Source organism: Xyrauchen texanus, chromosome 19 (genome assembly GCF_025860055.1).
Source record: "Xyrauchen texanus isolate HMW12.3.18 chromosome 19, RBS_HiC_50CHRs, whole genome shotgun sequence".
Taxonomy (NCBI): Eukaryota; Metazoa; Chordata; class Actinopteri; order Cypriniformes; family Catostomidae; genus Xyrauchen; species Xyrauchen texanus.
The window spans coordinates 4,485,461-4,511,872 of record NC_068294.1 but is presented as its reverse complement, the minus strand read 5'-3'; the positions used below and the strand labels follow the sequence as shown (position 1 = coordinate 4,511,872).

At 40.4% G+C, this 26,412-nt stretch overlaps 1 protein-coding gene across 1 annotated transcript in view; it reads left to right on the top strand.

The window, feature by feature from the left end:
* Positions 1-6,075: 6,075 nt before the first annotated feature.
* LOC127659534 (short transient receptor potential channel 3-like) overlaps positions 6,076-26,412 on the top strand; it is a 96,990-nt gene continuing 76,653 nt past the window's right edge. Inside the window, exon 1 of the mRNA XM_052149398.1 lies at positions 6,076-6,230. Coding sequence (XP_052005358.1) covers positions 6,076-6,230 — 155 coding nt within the window. The remainder of the gene's footprint in view (positions 6,231-26,412) is intronic.

Genomic DNA, 26,412 nt, shown 5'->3' with positions numbered 1-26,412 from the left:
TACAGCAATATGCAACTCTACCATCATTATCCAAACTTGTGTGTTCAATAATAAAATTTGATTTACGTTTGAATAGAATTGACACCCCCTTCTTCTTAGATTTACAACTTGATGATACAATGGAAATATAATACCTGTTTTGCAGTCTTTGGGCGTCCATGGCAGTAAAATGTATTTCTTGAAGAAACGCTACAATCAATCTTTTTTCTGTGTAAAAGATTCAAAACCCCTGTACATGGTGACAGAGCTCGCACAGCATAACTTGTAATGTATAGAGCAGCTTATTTAGCGTGTAATTAAAGTTTTTAAAGCTAAAAGCACAAACAAAATCAAAAATAATCCTGAGTGCTTTATGCACCTAAGCGCTCCCCTCCCTTTCCCTTATCCCCCCTCTAGCAAACGTTTGTGGCGATCATGAGGCAATGTCTAAACACTATTCACCTTTTTACCCCCCTATGAATTGAGGAGAAAAAAAATATATATACATATTATATATATATATATATATATATATATATATATATATATATATATATATATATATATATATACACCAAACTTCGAAAAACAATCTGAAATGCAACGATTTACATAATGGCCACCAAATTTAAATTAAGAACTGTGGCCTGACTTTTCTAGGTTTATAAACATACAATAGTTAAACATGACTTTTATGTATATCAGTCTAACAACCTGCACATGAAATTTTTTTAAAGGAGATTAAAAACTAAAAACAGTTGAATATATATAAAATACTGGTTACCATTTCACTTTAGTGAACTGAAACACAAATGTAGGCTGAAAAAGTCTTTGTTCCATGCATTGCACGGGATTATAAGCAAAAGCATTACATGACTCCTTAGTCTGCCTCCTCCATTGCCTCCTGAAGCGGGAAGTTTAAGGCTTTACGAGCAGCGGGTACCATTGCGGCATCAAGACCCTTGAGATATTTCTCCGCATCCTCCGGAGATTCGAATGAGTATTTCTGACCCTTATCGTTAACTCTCAGTGATGCTGGGTAGATCATGAACAATTCTGCACATTTCTGATGAAGCTTAAATCTTACTACCGAGAACGCCTTCCTCTTTTGTGCTGTATTATGTCTGTAATCAGCATAAAATTCCAGGCATGTTCCACCGGGCAGGGTGGGTTTTGCTTTCCGAGCTCCTTGAAGGATGGCTTGCCTGTCAGGATATTGGAGGAGGTGTAATATCAACGATCGTGGTTTGGGTGAGTTGAAGTTCGAGTATACTCGATGAGCTCTATTGATCTCGATCGGGGATCCATTTGGGTAGCATTTTCTGTAGAAAGCCGACAGGATCATCCCCTTCCATTCCTGTTGGTAGACTAACCAGGCGAACATTGTTGCGCCGTGACCGATCTTCTATGTCATTGCATTTTCGCTGTATATGTTCAAGTTGAGATAGGCAGAGATTTGTATCTTTTTTGTTTTGCGTAAACAGCCTTGGAGATTGTCCACTTTTGTTGTAATCAACGGCATATTTTTACACAGAGAATCAATTTCTTCTTTCAGAGATCGAAGAACAGCGATATTTTCGTTCATATAGTTATTATAGGGATTTTGGGCCAACTTTATTGCCTCCGTCAACATGCGGGAAACCATGTCACGCAAGGCCTCCTTTTGTGATTCGACTGCTAGGCTAACGAGTGTTTTGAGGCATTTGCAGCCCGAAGCCATTTTTGGGGAGACATGTTTTTTTACTTGTTGCCATTCTTGCATTAGAACTGACCGGTTATTAAAAAAAGAAGTTATCTTTCCTCAAAGTGTCAAAATACCATTAATTAGGGGGTTTTAGTCAGGAGAATAGTGCTGTGCTTCCAGCCACTGGAAGTCCCTCAGGACACTGTATTTTAAAGATAATTTTGTTAAAGTCCAAATAACTTTACAGATATTTATTGTAAAGGGTTTAAACAATATTTTCCATGCTTGTTCAATGAACCATAAACAATTAATGAACATGCACCTGTGGAACAGTCGTTAAGACACTAACAGCTTTTAAGGTCACAGTTATAAAAACTTAGGACACTAAAGAGACCTTTCTACTGACTCTGAAAAACACCAGCCCTGCATGAACGTGCCTTACAGTGCGTAACAGAAGTAGAGCTAATAAAAAAAAAAAAATCGCCTTGAATTGCTCACGCGAGTTTGACCGCTGGATTAAATGTCAAGCGCTTCAATCTGACACCCTCCAACTGCCTGCTCACCTGCCACTACCAGGAGCTGACCACTGAGGACCCCAGGCACACGTCTTTGTTGATGACGCCTTTCCACTCCGGAAAAACCTCATGAGGACATTCCCTGGGCGCATCCTTCCAAGAGAGCATAGGAGTTTTAACTACCATCTGTCCCAAGCTTTTGGTTGTGGAGAATGCCTTTTGGATCCCACTAGAAATATTTGAAAATGCAGGAAAAGTGGGCAGATCCCGGCGGGGATAAAGGGAACGAACCGAGTGCAGGGCTGAGCGGGGGGGTGGGGGGGGGGGCACCTGAGACTCGTAGTGACGGATTAATTGACAGCTGCTGTCAGACTCTATGTTATTATTATTCCTCACATGGTCGCAAGACGACATGTACATGAATCTGCCGTGGTGAGCTGGAACCTGCTTACGTCAGCTGTCACCGCTTACGTCACGAAGTACCGCAAACAGCTAATAGGAAAATTCAACTGCAGTAGCCACCGTTCAACCTGAAGAGGGCAGCACTAAGACGTTTTTACACCATATATTGTAGAATTAAAACACTTTATACACAAATGTCAAAAAAATTACTTGAATCAATGACCAGTACTAATAAAGCCCCATGCTTACAGATCATTAACTAAAAAAAGTTGGTTTAGGGTTTAGTTACCCTTTAAGAAATTATTCCAGACTTGCTTAAACTTCCCTAATTTGTATTGATCATTCTAGCAATTGACTAAAGTCAGCACTTCCAGTCATAAATTTAACCTATTCAGTGAGTTCTGGTGTTTTTATGTTCTTCATGTTTTGCAGTATTCCTGGAATAAATTAAACCTGTCTTTAACACCCTTTGGTTCAAGTGTTTTATCATCAAGACACAAATGAGGGATGTTTTATCCATACTTTTTTGAACATGTTTGGTACATGTGAGAATAAAGATTTTCCATCTATAAAAACTTCTCTGTATGATTTTCCCGTGCTGTGTGTGTGTCTTCGCTTGTAATCCAACCTCCTATGTCAATCTCTGATGGCCATGCTGCTACCTCTGAACCCTGGTGCTCAACTGATGCATTTCCGCAGTACACTGCGGTCCTGTCTTCCCCACACCATGGTACTGGTTGTTTGTTTTGGGGTAACAAATGGATCGGGAAACACAGGACCGCAGAGTACTTCCACCTTTTTACTGGCCCTGCCACTGATCCACTACTCTTCTCTGTCTCCTTCTTCCTCATTTTAAGATATGTGTCTCACAGGCCCTTCCACTTCCTCCTGCATATCTCCTCTAACATGAAACACACATTAAACATGAAATGCTGTTCACTTTTTTTACACCGGTTTTGCTAACTTTGGCTAATGCTAGTGCTAACGTGGTTCATAGCCAATAGCTGGAATTAAGTAGATGCACATATTTTTAGAACTTACTAGGTAGTCCAACTTTCTCTCTCACTTTCCTCCAAGCGATATCTTTTTTTGTCCAGTCTCTGTACATGTATGACGTTGTGTCATACAATTCCGGGTGCCCACACACCGCTACAACCATTTTGTCATCCATTTTTCCTGATTTCTTCTGCTACTACATCAGTACATCAGTGAAATCCGGACAGTCTCAATGCTGATAGGCTTTCGCGATAACGTGTCATGCAGATTTTTCAATCGAGTTGAAATTTTTAAAATACGCGAATGAGAGGATGTGGAAAGTGAGAGGACGTTTATTTTTTGCTGAGATTATACTGTATCTATGTGGTCTATACCAGAGCCGGCCGGCCCAAGGCATACGTGAACTAAGCGGCTGCTTAGGGCCCCGGTGGCCACCAGGGGGCCCCCAAGAGCACATGATTTATTTATTTTTTTGTGATTATACTGTCAATGGACAATGGTAATTATACAAAAACGCAATATTAAATGCAATATTATGTTAACAGGCTGCAGGATGCAAGCACATTCAGACAGCAAAACAGCAATGTCACAAAAAAGGACATATCCTCTGGTGCAAAGAAAAGGATAAAGAAGAAAACAGAGGAAGAGAAAAACAGCAAGATAAAGGTATGTTAAGTAGCTAGGCTAAGTTACGAGCTAACATTAGCTGGGTAGTTAGTTAACATAGCCTGTGTAGCATATCTTCTTTTTTAGGAAAGTTTGATTAATCATCCGTAAATAGCCTTGACATCTTAATATATTATTAGTACAACATATTACTTAGCAAGTTTAGATTAAAGTTTTTGTCTTCTGTGTAAAAATAACTTTCCTGTGTATATATTTTTTGTAATAAAAATAAGCTTCTGTTCCATAGACTTTGTACTGATAACAACTTAACATTATTTACATTAGTCTACAATTTTGGGGTCTTTGCTATTATATTCCAATATCATTATGCCTCAGTTAGCTAGTTATAGATTAAGAGTTGTTGTTTAGGTGTACAGATGGCTTACTGCTGTGTATAATAATTTGTGTTGAGAAAATAACATATTTTGTCAAATATTCTGTCAAATATGTACTCTTATGAAACTTCCCTAGGAGCACTGTTGAAATATTTTGGACGTGGGGCACAACCAACGCCACCTGCCCCAAGTTCCAGTGCTACAGCTGATTTTTCAACAATCCCAGATCATTATATTTATATGGATAAGCCATGCCTTTGTTTTTGACATTACCTTCTAATATGACATCTAACATGGCTAGCTTTTATTATTATTTTCATCTTTCATCAGGTCCATCCTCTGCATGCAAGGAGCACTTCCCAGCATGTGCATCCACTGATGTGGTCATCTATCCTGTCTGACTCAGAAAGGACTGATCTGGTAAGCAGAGGGCCACTGCCTATAAAGGAAAACTTCACATTCCCTGAAAAACCTGATGGCCGAAGCTTCCACTACTAAGTTAATTAATGGGGAAAAAATGTAAGTGGAGCTGCTCACTTATTCAGAAAGAAATGATACTGTCTACAGCTTCTGCTGCAAATTGTTCTCTAGGAAGTCCACAAAACTGGTAACAGAGGATCAACAGGATTGGGTAAATATAGGTGTGCTACTGTTACATTTAAAACCGTAGAAGGGTAAAATCATGCCAGGCAGACATTGGTATATGGTAAGCAACACAGCTACAACTAATACAGTTGTGTGTTAGATTTATAGTGTGCGAATAATCAAGCATTGACAATATTCAATCATATTGGCGGCACCGAGGGGCCCCCAAATCAAATTCTGCTTAGGGCCCCATAAAGGCTTGGGCTGGCCCTGGCCTATACTATATTATCACTCTCTGATAATGCACTACTTGATAAAGAAAAGATTAATGATTCTATTCCTGTTTTGTAGTAGAAGTAATATATATATATATATATATATATATATATATATATATATATATATATATATATATATATATATATATGTATATACTGTATAAATCTGTGCATCAAAGGGTAAAAAAAAAAAACATTAATAATTTTTTCCTTCAAGGATGTCCCCAAGGAGATATTTTGTCCGAAAACCACACACACGCAGGCACACACGCAGGCACACACACACATTATTTAGCACACACTGCTAAGATGCCACCAGTACCTCCTGACCTCCCTTTGCAGTGTTTATCATTGAGGGCTGCAGACTGAATGATCAAGTTTTTTGGTGTTGGATGTGGGGCAGGGCTGCTGTTTTCTCTCTCTCTCTCTCTCTCTCTCTCTCTCTCTCTCTCTCTCTCTCTCTCTGTTCGCACACACACACGCGCGCGCGCACACACACACACACACACACACACACACACACACACACACACACAGTGAAACTGGTGCTGATGCTGGAGTGTGCGCTTCCTGTGTCACTTTCCGCGGGCAAGCAGCACTGGATTCCTGGAGCAGCTCTCACAGCCTCTGTCTGTATGTCCACTAAAGCGTCTAAACATCGCAAAAGCGTCTCGTTCTCGGAGGATGAAGATGAACAGTGCTGGAAAGAGGAGAACGGCGGTGTGGACGCACATCACATGAAATCCGTCAATACAGTGAGCGATTCATCGGGATATTACCGCTACAACATGTGAGTGTTTATACTCTAATAACTGAGAGAAATGTATTTGGTCGTACTGTTTGGGCAGTATAGTACCTAAACATGTCAGGAAAATAGTTCATTTTCATTAAAAAAAGTTTAAGATATAGTTATAACGTTCCTTTTCACACATAAAATGTCTCATAGGTAGATATAACAACGATATTATCTTCAGTAAAAAATCGTCATGTATTACCGCCAATGAAGAATATTTATTTTTGAAACGTCTGTCAGCGGCTTCAATTAACAGGGTTTCATAAAGAAAAGCCAATGATGTCTTTAAAATATTGTTTCATTTTGTGTTTTTTTTCTACTTCTATATAGTCTTAATACAGTGCTGGGTAGATTACTTCTGAATTGCAATCCAGACTACAAATTACATGACTAAAATGGCAATCAGTAATGTAATTTTTTTAATTACAATTTGGATTACCTTTAGCTCTGTGTGAGTTCTAAACACTGGTTGGAATTGGGTGGAACATTTGCAATGTGTCCGGAGACAATACACTGACATACACACCACAAATAACATCGATTCTGTGTCAGTAAAGATCTCTTACAGCCTCAGCTTTCTGTTCTTGGCTGACAGAAGTGGAACCCAACGTGATCTTCTGATGTTGTAGCCCATCCACCTCAAGGTTTCACATGTTGTGCATTCTGAGATGCTATTCTGCTCACTACAATTGTACAGAGTGGTTATCTGAGTTACCATAGCCTTTCTGTCAGCTCGAACCAGTCTGGCCATTCTCTGTTGACTTCTATTATCAACAAGCAATTTTAATCTACAGAACTGCCACTCACTGGTTGTTATTTTGTTTTTCACACCATTCTTTATACACTTTAGAGACTGTTGCACGTGAATATACCAGGAGATCAGCAGTTACAGAAATTCTCAAACCAGCCCATCTGGCACCAATCATGCAGTTTGGCACTGTTTTGGTAGCACGAGTGGGACCTACACAATATGTGTCAGGTGTTTTTAATGCTGTTGCTGATGTGTGTCTGTATATATAATATATATATATATATATATATATATATATATATATATATATATATATATATATATATATATATATATTAGGGCTGTCGATTTAACGCGTTAATTCAGTGCGATTCATTTTTAGTTATTAAGCGACAAAAATTAACGCAATTAATCGCATGCCCGCGGACCATAATAAGGAAGATTCCTAAGAAATGCAAGCTTGTAGTACCACCTGTTTACTCCAGAGGGCAGTAAGTGAATTTTCAGCTGTATGAGCAACACAGTTTATACAGTGAAGAAAACACTTCAGTAGGCAGAACAACACAAACATGCGTTACGTTCTTGCGTTCAAAACACTCGAAGGAGCGCAAATGCGATCTAAGGGATCTCAAGATGTGTTTAAAGATTGAGTATTAAACTATATTTAACTTGACACAGTGACCTAAACATTTTATGTTTATGACGCAAGACACCCGAGACGTCTGACGTAGGTGTAAATAGACAGGTCCTTAAACAAGCCCTCATAATAAATCTCCAACTGATTGACAAATTCACTTGTGAAATGGATTGCTGTGAACTGTGTACCAATAATTGACTTATGATCAATAATATGGTAGTAAACAATACATTGTATTCTAAAGCCGCTTTTTGTATTGTCTTATCAATGATTAACTCTTCTGCTACAGAATCATAAACACGGGACGTGATGGTAAACTGTCCATTGTGCCAATGGATGGTATGCACATGAGGTTTGCCTTGATGTTGAGAGTGGCGTAGGAGCTGTACCTCAGTCATGGGAAAGATGTAAATTTCGGGACACATCATCAGTAATGTACCTTTGAATCAGGGGGTGTTTCGGCCTTTCAACACTAGACACCCTCATCAAAGGTGGCCAGCTACAGGGTGATCAAACCTGAGCTTGTGTCCCATGCCCAATCATGAAAATTAGGACTATGCAAGGCAGGAGGCGTCCTCTTCCCTGAGTCAAGCATAAGGCTGACCGCATACCTTCAGCCTCCTCATGGAGGGTTGTGACCTGGGTTCTCAAGTGGGTTATAGGGTGGGGGGATTAGTGAGTGGGTCATGTTGATGCTTTTTGAGCCCAACAAGGGTCCTTCCTTTTAATCCATATCCACTGGCTGCTTCTTTCAGCCGCTTCAGAGACTGATCTAATTGTTTGTCGCAGAGCCTGTCCACGGATGCCAAGGTCTTTCAGCAGTCTGATGGTAGAAAAAGCCACAAAACCTCTGCATCCCACTTCAACCGGATAGACTTTTGCTTTCCATCCTTGTTGTTGAGCATCTGCTGCCAGTTCTATATAGCGCAGTTTCTTGCGTTCATAGGCCTCATCTGTTGAATTCTCCCATGGGACTGTGAGCTCAGTGATGTAAACAGACTTCAATGAAGGGGACCAGAGAACCAAGTCTGGCCTAAGGGTGGTGACTGCAATTTCAGGTGGAAAGATTAGTTGCTGGCCTATATCGACTAGCATCTTCCAGTCCCGGGCCATGGCTAGCTGTCCAGCTTCTGGTTTGGTAGGGGGATGGTTGGGCTTTTTCTGTCCCTCTCGGATGAAGGTTGGGGCTGTGATGGACTTGATTGCTCTCAGGGGCAAGGAGTTGGTGGCATTCCTCTGGCTCTCAAGAGCTGCTGCCAGACTCTTGAGGACCTGGTTGTGTCTCCAGGTGTAACGACCTTGTGTGAGGCTGGTCTTACAACCGACCAAGATGTGCTTAAGAGTCGCTGGAGTTGGGCAGAGGGCACAGGTTGGGTCCTCGCCATACCACTGGTGGAGGTTTTTTGGAGATGGGAGCACATCATAGGTGGCTCTGATGATGAAGCTGATGTTGCTTGCCTCTATTTCCCAGAGCTCCTTCCAGCTAAGCTTTCTCCTCTCCAGGCCTTCCCACCTCATCCATTGTCCCTGCTTGGCAAGAGAGACAGCCTTTGCACTTCTTTCCGCCTCCTCCTGATGGCGCACCTCCTCAGCCACCATGTTCCTCCTCTCTGATGTTGAGGCACTACGCCAAGTTGGCTTGTTTGTCGTAAGGCCAAGGCCACCTCTTCCCAACTGGACGTGCCCTACAATATCGCTGTGCCTCAGGGCTGACGTAGCTTGCTGCACCGCATCAGATGGTGTCCATTTCCGTCCAGTTAACAGAGGTGGAACGGCATTGCTGATGGTCTGGTCTCTGGAGTCCTTCAAAGTCATCTGGAGTCTCACTTTAGAGCACTTGTACTCTTCAGTGAGGATTGTGATAGGAAGTTCAAGGACCCCTTTGCCGTAGAGGCTGATGTTAGTCAGACAGCGTGGGACGCCGAGCCATTTCTTCACGTATGAAGTCATGGTTCGCTCCATCTTCTCCACAGTTGTTATTGGGAGCTCATAAATAGTGAGTGGCCACATTACCCGAGGGAGAAGTCCAAATTGCAGGCACCAGAGCTTGAGCTTCCCTGGCAGAAGGGTACTGTTGATGTTTTTTAGACTGTTGGTAATTTCCTGCCTTACTTGCTGCACTTGGTCTTTGTCCCTGAGGCTTGCATTGTACCATCTACCCAAGCTTTTGACAGGTTGCTCAGACACTGTTGGTATTGGGTCATCACCAATGCAGAACTTCACATCTTTAAGCTGTCCCTTAACTATTGAGATGCTTCATGACTTGTTCGGTTTGATTTTCATCCGGGCCCACTTGATGTTCTCCTGCAGTTTTCCAAGTAGCTGCCTGGCACATGCTGCAGTAGTGGTCAGGGTGGTCATGTCATCCATGTATGCTCGGATAGGTGGAAGGTGAATCCCGTTCTTAGTTCGCTCACCCCCCACCACCCATCTTGAGGCCCTGATGATGACCTCCATGGCCATTGTGAAGGCCAGGGGTGAGATTGTACAGCCTGCCATGATGCCTACTTCTACGCACTGCCATGATGTTGTAAAGTCAGCTGTTGTAAAGCACAGTTGCAGGTCTTCGAAGTAGGCTTTTACTAGACTAGTGACGGATGATGGAACATGGAAGAATTTGAAGGATTCCCAGAGGAGGTTATGGGGAACTGATCCAAAGGCATTGGCCAGGTCAAGGAAGATGACATGGATGTCTCTCTTGTCTTTCTTCGCCGCTTGGATCTGGTGCCAGATCATGCTGGTATGCTCCAAGCAACCAGAGAACCCAGGAATGCCGGCCTTCTGTACGGATGTGTCAATGTACTTGTTCTTCTCCAGGTAGGTGGATAACCTCCGTGCTATCATGCTGAAAAAGGATTTTCCCTCAACGTTGAGAAGGCAGATTGGCCGGAATTGACTAATGTCTGTTGCATCCTTCTCCTTGGGAATCAGCACCCCTCCAGCCCTTCACCACACCTTAGGTATTATTCCCTTCTGCCACACTATACTCATGAGCCTCCAAAGATAGCGTAGAACATCTGGTGCGTTCTTGTAGAGCTTATACGGTACTCCATTCGGCCCAGGGGCTGATGCTGATCTTGCGCGCCGTACTGTACTCTCTACTTCCTTCCATTTTGGAGGGCCAGTCTCCAGATTGAATTCAGGAGGTTGAATAGGTGGGATGTCATGTGGGATAACTATTTGTTCATGCCTTTTTGGGTCATGGTTGACCTTTTCCAGATGTTCTTCCAGTTCCTGCTTTGGAATTTTCAGGATTCCGCTTTTTTCCTTAGCGAAGAGATCTTTAACGAACTTGAAGGGGTTTTTGTAGAACCTTGTTCTTGTGTGTTCCTTCTTCTTGCGAAGTTTCCTCAGGTTCTCTGCTCTTCGCAAGGTTGCCAACCGACACTTAATGTCCCCCTGAAGTAGCATGAGACCCTCTCTCTCTGCATCAGAGGCCTTCTTCCACTGCTTTCTCAGGTGCCTTCTCTCTCTGACCAGCATTTCTATCTCCTGCTGCCTCCTGGATTTGACTGGTGCTGGTATTGCTTTGTCACTTCTCCTTGTGTTTACTCCAAAGCCCTCTTCTCCGTAGTGGTAGATGATGTCACCCATCCTTTCCAGCTTTTTCTCTGCTGTGCCCACTTGTTGCTCCAGGATTTTTGTCAGATCGTTGTTGACTATTTCCCACTCTGTCTTTTCAACAGCTTTGGGCCACTTCACACTCGGTCTGTGCCCTTTGATCTTTTCCTCCTTGGGAGGTCTCTGTGGTTGAGTGGGTACCTCCACCGGCATTTCTGTGCTTGTTTTATCATCCTCAGTGACAATGGTGCTGATGCTCTGCTGAACTGTGGTTTTTATCCCGTCAGCTGTGCTTCAATCGACTGATTTGACTGGTTGCTTCAGTAAGAAGTACTGGTCAATCGCGAGGCCATTGTTTCTGCTCTCTCAAGCACCCTCTCTTTGCCTTGGTGGGTCCTCAACCCCTGTATGATGTTTTTTTTGCCCAGCCACAGGTGCACACTTGAAGAGAGTGTCCAGCTGCTGCTGTGGTTGTCTCATGTGCCGTGTTCTTGCTCATAGTCATGTCCGTTCCTGGGTCTGTAACCATGCTGTCAGTCAATGAGCCATCTTGCGCCCCCGCTCTCGCAGGCTCTGGGGGTATGTTCCTTTGTTCACTTTCTGTAGCATTTGACGGGTGTCTCCAACAAACTGAAACAGTGTCGGAGACTGCCGCCATGGGTAGCTAGCCCATGACAGCCCCAGTGGGGACTATTCCCTCCAGTCAGCTGTCTCTCCAAGCTGTCACACAGACTTTCCTATGTTGTCAGCTGTCCTTTCACAGCGGTCACTGGACAAGTCCAGATACTCAGAATCATAAACACGGGACGTGATGGTAAACTGTCCATTGTGCCAATGGATGGTATGCACATGAGGATTGCCTTGATGTTGAGAGTGGCGTGGGAGCTGTACCTCAGTCATGGGAAAGATGTAAATTTCGGGACAGGAATGTAAAGCATTTTAATTATCTGAATATGTATATGTATATATATATATATATATATATATATATATATATATATATATATATATATATATATATATATATATATATATGTATACAAAAAGTTGGCCTATAAATGCCTATAGTGCATATATATATATATATATATATATATATATATATATATATATATATATATATATATATATACAGTGTATCTATAATGCATACTAATGAACCATGTATTGAAATATGAGATCAATTTGCAAACATGCTAAGGTGATAAATATGCATGCAAATTTGACCTATTCAATATATAATGACGCATCGAAAATTATTTGAGGGCAATTGACAAGTAAGCTGATAAGTGGGGGGTGCTATTATGATCTATTATGTATCGAGAGCTAAAGTAGCCACAGATTGCCTGAAGCTCACTGTGTAGTTCTTGTTTATTTGAGAGGTGTTATGGGAGGCAAAAGCATGAGATTGTGTGACTTTTGGTCTAATATATTTGGACACTCCTTTTTCAAAGAGACAATGTTGCGACAGAAATTCTGAGATATCATGTGCTATCTGCGCTTTGATGACAAGAACACGAGAGCTGCCCGCCTTATGACAGATAGATTTGCCATGATATTTGAGATATTTGACACATTTTTGAAAAACAGCATTGCTTCATACACGCCCGGTGAGAACATAACAGTTGATGAACAACTGTTCCCTACCAAGGCGCTCGTTTCACACAGTACATGGCCAATAAACCGGACAAATTTGGCATAAAATTCTGGGTGGCCGCTGATGTTGAAACAAAATACATGCTGAATGCACATCCCTATCTAGGGAAAGACAACAGTAGGCTGGTCAGTGGTTATCCGACAATTTTGTCATGCATCTGGTCTAGGGTGACCAGATCAGAATTGGTAAAATGGGGGGGGGTTAATGAATTTCAAAAATCTGGGCAAAATTATTTATTGAGGAATTCAATGGAATGAAATGACTGTCTGTCATGTAAACACGGAAATACAAATAAAAAAAAACATTGAACTCAAGTGTCATCATGAAACAAATAAAACAAACACGCTTTAATAACCTGTTAACCTGCACCCCCACTCAGGGGCTCTCAGCTGAAAATGACATACCTGAATTAAAATAAATATAGCTCCTGAGACCAGTGTACCACAGGCACAATTAAGGTCTCTTTGGAAAGAAGACACTTGGCACTCTACTAACAATAAATCAGAGTTGATAATGCTCAAACAAATAAAAAGTTATAAAAGTTGAAGTGCCTCATAAATAATGTGAACTTCAAAAAATGTTTTATTATTTCATGTACAAATCCAATTAGGTAAAGGATTGAAAGCCACAAGTCTCATCAGTTTATATTTCAAATTTGAGGAAGATATAATGAAAAATGGGGTTCCTGCAAGCTTTTTTCCAAGACTATGTCAGTTCTCTTTCTCCCTTCCCTGCTGTGAGGCACATCCCCAGAAATGACATCCCCAAACTAAAATAATTGTAGTTACTGAACAATTTGCTCTACATGCACAATTTAGACATATTTAAAAAGAAGACACTTTGGAGTTTATTACCCAAATGTAAAAGTTGAAAAAACTTACACAGACAAACATTTATAGAATTTAAAGTGTCTTGAAGATAATTTGTACTGCAAGTAACATTGCATTATTTTATGAAAAAATAAATGAAAACAAACCTGGATGAATCCAGTTAGGTAATCGATTGAAAGCCACAAGTCTCATCAGTTTATATTTCACATTTGAGGAAGATATTATGAAAAATGAGATTTCTGCAATATTTTTCCAAGACTATGTCCAGGTACCAAGAAGCCTCCTTGGATACCTCAAAAAGCAACCTAATGACCAAATGTTATGAAGGGTACTGCAAGCTATTTTAGTCATCATATACACTGTTCCATGCTTTTTCAATTATAAAATAATCCACACAGCTGTTGCATGGGAAAGAATGGAAAGATAATTAGAACCCCATGTCAAGTAAATAATTCTGTATAGTTTTTATGTGGCTGGCCATTCAATCAACAATCAAACTGATGGGCAGTCGTTTAGACAGCATTCATAAATCAACAATCAAACTGATGGGCAGTCGTTTAGACAGCATTCATAAATCAACAATCAAACTGATGGGCAGTCGTTTAGACAGCATTCATAAATCAACAATCAAACTGATGGGCAGTCGTTTAGACAGCATTCATACTAAAGGTCGTCCATACAATCAAACTGATGGGCAGTCGTTTAGACACGTATAATGTGTGCATGTTACATAGCAACTCACCGATGTAAAATTGGACCATCTTTTCCGTCCTCAAGCATATCACCCTCGACGCTGTCTTCACTCTCCTCAATTTCGTCATCGCTGCTTCGAGTGATCGCAAATAAAACATCTTCAGCAGAAAAAAACTTCTTTTGACGATCCATTTGATGAGATAATCCGTCCAGTAAGTAAGACGCGAAAACAGATGTTGACTGGGGAACCGTCTTTTTACTATGGCTTGTTTGTTGTCAAATGGCGGGGTGTGGTCACAGCCTACATCGCAGGTTAGCTCCTCAATAGAGAGTGGCTGATTCAAATAAATAAAAAAACATCTTGTTCGCGAGGAATTTAGACTTCCGGGTATCGTTGGAATCGTGCACTGCTTGGCTACATTTTCTATCAGTCATATAATTTCAATTCTTTCATTGGCTTTCGTTGTAAAGACAAAATAATAGGATCAGCATATCATGGCGTCAAAAAACTGACCGCAGTGTTTGGATATTTTGACCTATATATTGCCTATCTTTGTATTTGTGTGTGTGTGTGCGGTCTTAATTTGTTCATTACACTCTAAGCAACACACCCATATAACGTTCGGCTACCGGGAGTCTGTTTTTATGCATAATTTTATTGCATAACCGACAAGTATGATACTTCACCCTGAAGAAACTTCGATGTAAACAAAGGAATAACCATCGATGTTACAACGTTATTGTTTCTTTGGACTAAAAATGCTCTATGGGATGTTATTCAGTGGACCCTCACCTTTCCATTCAATCTGGAACTTTTAGCAGTGGATGCGTTTGTGGCTCGTTATTACGACACTACTGGTATGTACTCCGTTTTTGATTACGTGTGTTTTGATCTGTACTGCTTACATAAATGCAAGAAATACATTCGTTATAAGCTTTTCATCGAAAAACAGAGCTCTATCATCGATGCTTGAGGCTTACACCTTTAAAATGATATATAGTTTGCCAAGATTAATGATGTTCTTTCACGTTAAATCTATTCATAAACATTAAACTTGTGGGGGAAAAAAACTCTTCCGTGCGCTGGCGCTCTGGCAAAGGTTAACAGGTTAACATCAGCAACATCCAATCAAATCACTCCTTGTGACTTTTTTGAGCATGCATTTCAAAACTCCGCACCAAAATTATTTACTATTTTAATTCCAAAACTGAACTGTCATGTAGGCTAAACCTGAAATTACAAATAGGCCTAAAAATCATTAAAATCATGAACTCAAGTCTCATTATGAAACAAACACAATGACTGCGCTTTAACAGCAACATCCAATCAAATCACTCCTCCTCATAGCTGCCTGCACGTGCACTTTCCCTGGCCTCACGGCTGCAACTTGCGCTCTCTTCATCTACTCTATAACATAAAAAGGGAACAGAAAGGTTGTATTTCTTTGTGCGTATAGAATAACAGAAACAACAAAGGTGAAAATGCACTACGCTATACCTCCTCAGACTGGGTTGCGCTGGAGGCCCGGCGGCACTGACATATTTCGCAGAGGATTTCACTGCTGCCAACACTCTCGGCTTTGGCTTTCCCATTATGAATTTGTGGAATTCTCCACAGCTCATTTGTAAATTCATTTTTATTTTAATTTCGCTGTGGACCAGGTTAATTGAACATCTGTTTCTAACATCAGTCCAGGCACCTTTCATGATGGAAAACACCCGCTCTGAGTAAGCATTGCTCACGGGAATGCTCAGGACGAAGGACAGCAGCTTAGAATACTGCGGGAATGCAGACCTGCTCTTTAGCGCTTGTGCCCAAAGCTCACCTACAGGGTGGCTGTGTATCGCCAGTTTTGGCAAGACATCCTGCAGAGCACAATTCTCGTTGTAGAGCTCATCCATGTCAAGATCCTCATCCATTTGAAGGGCGGATACAACTGTGGTCAATTGCTGGTAGCTTATGTTTTGCCTTTCCTTAAGGTTGAAACACTGGAGGTTGAACAGGTGCCCAGTTTCGGAGAAGTTGAACCATTTCTCCAGGTATTGCTCCGCGGTATCATAGAAGCTGATAAATTCTTCACGGAGCCTGTCAACCCTAAATGTAACAGAGGACGCGAAGACACGGTCAACTTTTGCTCCGAAGAAAGCATCTTTTTTGCGCTGCTGGAGTTTGGTTCGGAGGCCGTTCATCAGCACGTAGACTTCAACTGAGGTGAGATTGTCACTCAAGACTCAGCACAGCACCAGAGAAAATCTTTAGAACATTTTGCAAAAAGAAGAGAGTGACCTGCAACTCGCTGCATTCATCTTCCTCTCCATGCTCGTTACCCCGGAGAGCATCCCAGATGACACGGGGGCACTCTTCGCCTCCCAGCGACAAGAAGTAGCTCTGCACAGCTGGCCAGGTGTTGATTAGTCTGTCAATTGCAGGGAGCAGGCTCAACTAGCGTGTCGGGACGTGGCGCAACAAGGTAAGGTAGTCCATGTCAGCAAATTCAAACATTTCTTTGAGGGTTGCGACTCTCTTGGCAGAACAGCTAAAATGATTAAATGATTTAATCACTATAGAATCTACATCAGTTTTCAGCACATTGCTTGCACGTTTTACGGCATTATGTATTATGTGAGCTGGGCAGTTTGCTGGCAGGATCTTGCTGTTGTGTTGTTTTAGATTTTGGTAAATTGAGTGCTTTCTGCCGTAATTCACAGCCGCATTGTCAGCTGAGAAGGCCGATACGTTATGAATGCTGAGATTTTGTTCTTCTAACTTTTGCAGTAAGGTGTCTGTGACATCATCTGAGCTCTCGGCTGCCTGTTCAAAGAAATCCAGAACCCTGTTTTGGATACCTTGCTCGGGGGTCCAGAATCTTACTGAGATGGGGAATGTTTTCACATTGCCTTTATTGGAGGCATCAGTTGCAATAGAAAAATACATGTCCTTTGACTCAAGGCTCTGGGAGAAGACAGACGCGAGCGGTGCCAGTATGTTTGTGACAAGTGCTTCTGCTTTTGTGCGACCGCAGCAGATGTGTTTAGCTATAGCCGAGTCGGAGTACAGTTTTGGCATTAATTTTATAGCACAGTCAAGTGATCTGTATGACTGTTGGTGGGTCACACAGTGGAACACAGAGGTCAGCTCAGCAGCAGCTATTTTATTATACATAGAATCATCCTCCCGTCTAAAGAAGGATGAGACCAAAGTGTTGGTCTGTACAGTTGTGTTGTTAGTTATATGTAGTTTGCTGCTAGCACGCAGCCTGACGTCACACTCCCCCCCGTGCGAAATACCAAACTCCTTCCTACATACATTACAAAAGCTTTGTTAGCACCACATAAAACAGCAGTAATCCAGGGGTATTTCCCTACCCAGTCCTCCCGATACCTGCAGAGACCTTTTAGCTTTTTAGCTACGTGTTCATCGGGTCCCGGGACACCAGCCTGAGGCTCCATTTCAAGATTGAATGAATGAATGAATGAAATTTGCGCCTTGCCGCCTACATAGTCTACGTAGCCTACTGCAGCTCTCTACGTTCTTTTACTGTCTATGGTTGCAATGAGCAGCCGACAGGAGCTGGCTGCAGGATGGCAATGAGCAATTTTTAATATTCTATCACACTATAACTACTCGAGAGTCTGCTCTTGAGACTTTGTTCTAATTTTCGGGACAATTAGGGCAGGATTCGGGATTCGGGACAACTGCTTGGATTTCGGGACTGTCCCGAATTTTTCGGGATGTCTGGTCACCCTAATCTGGTCGAGCCTTTCCTGGGAAAGGGAAGAAATGTAACGATGTTCACCTCGTTGTAACTGGCAAACAGTCTTTTGGTGAACAAAACCACCATTGTTGGCACAATAATTCAAATCAGACGAGAGATGCCCCCATGTACACAGGCACAGTCTGAAAGATGGTAAAAATGCAGCCGCTCATGTCTTTATTGTAAACTACACACTCAAAACAATGACACTTATACACCATGTGCTGTTTTCACAATGGAGTCAAAGAGTGTCTCCCACTTCAGGTCCTGTGAGATGTTAGTGCCTTGGAATCTGAATGCCCAAATTAGCAATCCATTGTGTGTGTGTGTGTGAGGGGGTTGGGATGTTGGACATGTATATGGTGGAGTTACAAACATCTCAACATTCACAGTTCAAATTACTGATTCAATAGCATGTGTAAACGCATGCACAGAAAATAAATCTTTTATTTCAGCTTATTTCCATGTAAATACATGTTAAGCTGTCAGGAATTCAACAATTAAATTACGAATAACAGCACTAAAATTATTATTGTTATTATTTATACTATATACACTACAATTATTATTGATTATATTATAATAATTTTTATTGCAAGACAAAGCACGCCTTTGCGAAAAATGAATATAAATATAAACTCACTCTCCTACAGTTACAAGCCTTCAATCACAACGTAATTTATGCCAAACGAGAATTAAATTAAACAAACTAAATATAGGAGCATATACTAAAATAATTGTAAGACAATGTTGCCAGGACAAATGGATCTGGATCAACCTTAGAGAATGTACATAAATTCAGTCTATAAGCATTAATAGACTAACTTCTGCCTAACTCACAGTGACATTTTAAGATCAATCCATTGGCTACGCGCAGGAGGCGCCATCTTGCGATCATTATGTGTCAGTAGCAGTGTCCCTGTCTGAAGACTAGCTGGTCATCTGACCTCTGAATTCGAGCTATTCGTAGGTTACAGTGGCTCGGCGCTTCTAGTGTAAAATAAACTCACTTTATTATATTATTAATAACAGATGACAGAAAGCCGTCTATACACATGTATATTTGTACAGAGGCATGCAGTCTCATGGAACACGCATGTAAAAGGTTCTCACACTTTCTTTGCTTCTTTCTTCTGAATTATTATTATAATTTTTTGTTTTTGCAAGAACAGTATCGTCTATGAGTGCTGCAAATGACCTCAGACATCTGAGCTCTGGAGGTGCTTTGAGTTCAGTTGGTTTTATTTCCACAGAGCAGTTCATTGTGACCACAACTCTCTAGCCTATACATCTGTGATTAAAACAAAATAATACATAAACACGTTCACCTCAAACCATGATTTATATATCAGTGATTATTATTATCATTATATATTATTATTTTGACATTTCTAATTCATTTTATGTCTTAATTTGTGTAAATATTTTTCTGCCTGCATGTCTAGACGGATACTTGCTTGACGGTAAATGGAAAGGTGCTTACTTATAAGTAACCACCTTTCCATTTACCGTCAAAATCACTAAAGCAAATATATTCACTGATCCCTCAGCCCGGGGGTTGCAGATGTAAGGAAAAAAATTATTTATTCACACATATGATGTATTTTCCTGGACAACAAAATACCAAAGCAGTAGAGAATGCATGGATGAAGCAGGTTCTTTGCCAGGGAGATGTTACCCTTCACAAATGTTGTAAAGGCATTTTTCAAAAAGTTGAACAAAACTAATTTTAGTTGTAATTAATTGTTTTCCAGTTTCATTTGAATTTAGTAAAAAGGTGTCTTGCTTTATTTGTGTTGGCTCTATCCTAACCCTGCTCAACGAAAATTACCTCATAGTACCACCTAGCGTCCAACCAGCAGTAATACCGGTGTTTGTCGGTTTGAACGTGAACACCATTTTTTTTTTCTGCAACCAAACAACCAATCAAATAAAAGCATTTTCAGTAGTAAATTTTGTGTGCTGATTGGACTACATGAAATGTAACCAAATTAAAACACTTTCTTATTAATTCACACCACAATTCAGAGCAGCCATTTTCGGTCATTTGTCAGATTCAGGTGTTTTAGGGTAAGGTAAGCTCTTTGGGTCTATATAATTAGCTGATAAAAGTATCATCATTGAGAGTTTGTGCACCAGGGCCCCCATATTCACAAAGACTTTTATCTTACCACTAGGAGTTCTCCAAAGATTTCCTAGCTAGGAGTTTTTGCTTAAACCCTATTCACAAAACTGCTAAGAGCAAGTTTTAGTAAGGAAATCTTAAGATAAGAGTAAGGCAGATTTGACCTCGTCAGGGTTTTTCCTGCATAGAGAATTATGAGGTGGCCTCCACTGTCAAATTTTGTGCCGCCTCCAACTGTCGATAAAACTCAGGCAGGCAGTCTAGTGGTGGTCAAGTACAGGCCCTCTTTCACTAGATAAGTGCCCTTTTTGTAAGTCATTTCTTATTTTTTATTTATATTTTAGTTTTGATTTAAATTTGGCCCTTGGCATTGTTTACCACTGCTGTAAAATTAAACCACAAAAAAATCTCCCTTGAGCCAGCAGAACTCCATTAAGATCTCCATTAAGCTTAACAACAAGCAAGCTAAACAGGTATTGGCTCAAAATAGCATCGTGCAGGGTCGTAAATGCCCCCAAAATTCAATATTTGAATTGCACCAGTTTTTTATATTGATAACATAGTCCATCCTCTGTGGTCACCGGAGGCACTGGCGCAATCACCTGACTTTTTCCCTGATAACAGCAGAAAGAAATACTCTGCCATTTTTGATTATACAGATAAGAGTAAGACATCATTCGAAACTATAAAGGGTTTACTTTTATTTGTATTCACTCACAATAACTGCAAAACATTGTGGTTTTGTAAAATTAAGAAATTCATACAGGATGCGCTTTCTGCCATCTCTGTCTCAGTGAACTTCTGTCTGGAGCGTGTTACAAAAATGCATCAGACTGCACGTAACCTCCCCCAATGCCCTAAAAGACGTCATGTAGTTCCCCACATCCCTGAGGGGGGGAAGCGGCATAAATAGCGGCAACCGCTGCCTTTTCTCTCAATGTTTTTTCTTCACAGAGTTTTTTCTACACTCTCGAGAGTGTGCTAGAATCAGCCAGTCATTGAGGTAGTTGAGTATGCGGACGCCCACTTCCCTTAACGGGGCAAGAGCTATCTCTGCGACTTTCGTGAAGGTGCAAGGGGACAGGGCGAAGAGGAGGAACTTGTACTGATATGCCCGGCCATCGAAAGCAAACCATAGGAAGGGTCTGTGTCTAGGTATAACCGAGATGTGAAAGTACGTGTCCTTCAGGTCTACCGCCTCGAACCAATTGCCTGACGCACGTCACAATGTGTTTCTGTGTCAGCATCTTGAACAGGAGTCTGTGTAAGGCCCGTTTCAGCACTTGCAGGTCCAAGATTGGCCGCAACCCACTTTCTTTGGCACGATGATGTAAGAAGTAGAACCCTTTCCTCATCTCGGCTGGAGGGATAGGCTCTATTTCACCCTTGTGAAGAAGTGATGCGATATCCGCACACAGGGTGGCGGCACTCTCTCCCTGTGTACCCGTGGGCCGCCCCACTGTCAAGTCAAGTCAATTTTATTTGTATAGAGCCTTTCACAACACACATCGTTTCAAAGCAGCTTTACAGAAGATCAGCATTAACAGACGATAAAACTGTAATGTCTATAAAGTCGATGAATCATCATTGTGTAATTAGATAAAATACGATTCTTAATCGTGTTTAAAAATAATTAAATAATAGTTGTATTAATAACTCCAGTGAGCAGCTGAAGGCGACTGTGGCAAGGAACACAAAACTCCATAAGATGTAGATTAATGGAGAAAAATAACCTTGGGAGAAACCAGACACACTGTGGGCGCCAGTTCCCCTCTGACTAACATCATGAATATAATGTAAATATTACTTATGTATAGTTAAAGTCATGGTTTAAAATTATTAAACTAAGTAAGTGTTAAGGGTCAGTGTTTAAACATCAACTGTGTTTGAACTGTAAGATAAATGACCAATATCTTTGAAGTCCATCCTGGATTAACTGCAGAAGTTCACATAGATGCAATTGTCCTTGTTAATTGGCTGATGAAGGCTTTTGTTGGCAATAGTTAGTCTATGCATTTCATTTCATGATCGTAGTCCATCAATAGACCGAGGTGATTCAGGTTGGAGTTGGCACCAATTCATCCTCTGAAGTCTTATCATAATAGACTGAAGTGATGTTAGGCTGGCACCGGCTGCATTTAGTCATCATCATTCAGTGACACGTAGCAATGGAGTCCAACACGAAGCAGGAATGGAGCTGGATCCAGCTGGTTCTGGTGACCTCAGGATAGGAGTACCGAGGTTGAGACATGGAAACAAATAAAATAATATTAGCATAGATGCCATTACATTTATTGCAGAGTTAGAGATCATGCTCAATGTTTCTGGTTCTGGTTGCAGCAGACCCAACTAAAGCAGCCTAATTGTGGGTTGGCTAAATAGATGAGTCTTAGTCTAGACTTAAACTGAGAGAGTGTGTCTGCATCTCGAACAGTGTTAGGGAGACTATTCCATAGTTTAGGAGCCAAATATGCAAAGGATCTACCTCCTTTTGTGGATTTTGATATTCTAGGAACTATTAACAGGCCAGAATTTTGCGATCTTAATGAACGTGTTGGAATATAGCTGTCAGGATAGAGACCAGGAGATCGGAGGTAAGTGATTCGACTACAGCTTTATTCAGGTGACAATAGTGTAAGATGAGTATACGGTGAATTTTCAGGTGCAGATATAGTGAAGATCGCTTGGTGCACGGAGAACAATAGGTAATCCAGATAACTTCAATAGTAGTATAATCACTCAGTCTCAGTTCGTTAATCCTTTCTCTCTACTAGGAATGATCGGAGTAACTTGATCAAATCTCGAACATGGGCTCTCATGAATCGGATGGGAGATCTGGAGATGGCAGAACAATATCACAAAGGGTTAGTTTGAGTCAGGCAAGGAAACAGAATTCTCAGGCAGTTCAGAGCCAACAGGGTTTTCAGGATACAAGAAGAGCAGTCTGTTCCTGTTGGAGGCTTGACAAAGACTGAAATCACAGTGAGAGTTCTTATGAGCTGGTTGATGAGGTAATTGATGATGAACAGGTGTGTGTGTTTAATATTCTGGAGAGAGTGATCTTTGAGTGGTGGACTGAAACAAGCTTGATTGATCCCTGACAATAGCGTGGTAGAAGATCACTTAAGTACTGTGGAGCTAGACCATTCAAAGCTTTGTACGTAGTTAACAGAATTTTAAAATTAATACGGAATTTAACAGGTAGCCAATGTAACGATGATAAAATGGGGCTAATATGATCATATTTCTTGGTTCTTGTTAGCACTCTGGCTGCTGCATTTTGAACCAATTTAATTTTATTTATTGATCTTGCTGGACATCCTCCCAGTAATGCATTACAATTATCTAGTCTTGAGGTCATGAACACATGAATTCGTTTTTCAGCATCAGCAACAGAGAGCATGTGCCTTAATTTAGCAATATTTCTTAGGTGGAAGAATGCTGTTCTACAAACATTGGTCATTTGATTTTCAAAGGACAGATTAGTATCAAATATAACACCTAAGTTCTTCGCTGTTGAAGATGATGTAACAGTACATCCATCTAGAGTCAAATTATATTTTAGCGGTTTTTTGGTCCAATAATTAGTACCTCTGTTTTGTCAGAATTGAGTAGAAGGAAATTTCTGGCCATCCAATCTTTTATTTCATTGATACACTCTGCTAATTTAGAGAATTGTGATATCTCATCAGGTTTTGAAGAAATATAAAGTTGTGTATCGTCAGCATAGCAGTGAAAACTTATTCCATGATTCCTGATAATATCTCCCAGGGGAAGCATATACAAAGAGAAAAGCAGAGGCTCTAAAACGGATCCCTGTGGCACTCCATATTTTACTTTTGTTTGGTTTGACAATTCCTCATTTACATAAACAAAATGGTAGTGGCCTGCTAAATATGACCTAAACCATGCTAATGCAACTCCACAAATTACATAAACATAATTCTCCAGCCTATTCAAGAGAATGTCGTGATCTATCGTGTCGAATGCAGCACTAAGATCTAAAAGCACTAGAAGAGAAATGCATACGCGATCAGATGATAAGAGCAAGTCATTTGTAACTCTGATAAGTGCAGTCTCTGTATATATTCTTCATATATACTATTTCTCTGTAGAAATGAACATATTTGGGAGGATACTTCCTTTTCTAGTATTTTTGACATAAACGGGAGATTTGAAATCGGTCTATAATTAGCAAGTTCTCCAGGATGAAGTTGTGGCTTCTTAATAAGCGGTTTGATAATTACCATTTTAAAGTTTCTTGGGACATGTCCTAAGCATAGCAAGGAGTTAATAATATTAAGAAGAGGTTCTGAGATTACAGGAGATACCTCTTTTAAGAGCTTAGTTGGTATAGGATCTAACAAACAAAGTTGTGGCTTTTGATGTTTCGATAAGTTTTGTTAGCTCTTCATGACCTATGACAGAGAAAGACTGAAGTTGCACATGAGGAAAATTATTAGGCACTGTTTTCTGAGGTGCAATGACAGATGATTGCATAATTCCAATTTTATCTGTAAAGAAATTCATGAAGTCATTACTCTTGAGCTGTGACGTAATATCTGGTTCTGCTGAAGCTTTATTCCTAACCAATTTAGCCACAGTACTGAATAAACATCTAGGATTGTTGTGGTTATTTTCTAAAACTATTTAGAGTTTACTAAAATATGCTGAACTGGCAGTTTTTAGTGCCTGTCTGTAGCTACAGACACTATCCTTCCATGCACCACGAAATACTTCTAATTTTGTATTTTTCCACATGCGGTCCATTTTCCGAGCTGCTCTCTTGAGAGCATGAGTGTGATCATTGTACCATGGTGCAGGGCTTATTTCTATTTTTAATCGAAGTGGGGCGACAATATCAAGTGTGCTAGAGAAGACTGCATATATATTTTTTGTTATTTCATCAAGTTCATCTGGGCTTTGGGGTTTATTGAGTGTATGCGGTAGATCTGGAAGATTATTTGTGAAGCTATTTTTCTTGTCGAAAGAATAGTTCTACCTGAATGACAGCATGGTGTAAATTGAGTAACATTAGTTGATTGCAGCATACAAGAGACGAGGTAATGATCAGAGTTGTCATCGCTCTGCTGCAGAATTTCTAGATTATCAACATCAACTCCATATGAAAGAATTAAATCTAGCGTATGATTATGGCGATGAGTTGGTCCTGTTACATATTGTCTGACTCCAAGAGAGTTGAGAATATCAATAAATGCTAATCCCAATGTATCATTTTCATTATCTACGTGAATGTTGAAGTCACCAACAATTAAGGCTCCATCTACAGTAACAACAAGATCTGATAAGGAAATCAGAATAAGGCCCGGGTGATCTATACATTGTAGCAAGGGTAAAAGACGACAGAGATTTTTTATTTATATTTGACACGTTATTTATATCAGCCATTTATATTTTTATTTTAATGGTGTCACATTAAGCATTATTAGTTCAAAAGACTTACATTTATATCCTGTCCTCTGAGTAACACCAAAAACTTCACTGTAAATTGTAGCAACACCTCCTCCTCGACCCTTCAGACGAGGCTCATGTTTGTAACAATAACCTGGGGGAGTAGATTCATTTAAACTAATATATTCATCCGGTTTAAGCCAGGTTTCAGTCAAACAGCGCATCCAATCTATGATCTGTAATCATTTAATTGACAATTAGTGCTTTGGTAGAAAGAGATCTAATGTTTAGTAGCCCTATTTTTATATGAGACTTACACTGTGTTCAAAGAATCGCACAGTTGTTTAAATTGTTGAGGAAAACACAAATATCCCAAAATCAGTAGATAAAAAAAAAACTCTAGAATGCACAAGTTCTGAAATTAATATTTGATCTAGGACCTTTATACAGCTTTGTAGAGTGCTTTCTATTGAAGAGTGGCATAGTTAAAGCAAATCATTCAAGTACACATTACAAAACACATTCAGCTTCATAAGCAGTTGTCAGTTACTGTAGTTTGTCATTTGTGAATTTCCATTCTGGTACAGTTTTTTTTTAACTTAAAAAACATTGAGATGTTTGCTGTCTGCTCCATCTCTGATCATCCTGTGGCACATCCATGACTTTCTTCTACTGAACACAAACAAAGATTTTTTGAAGAATATCTCTGTTGTTCCATACAATGCAAGTAAATTGTGGCCAGAAGTTTGAAGTGATCC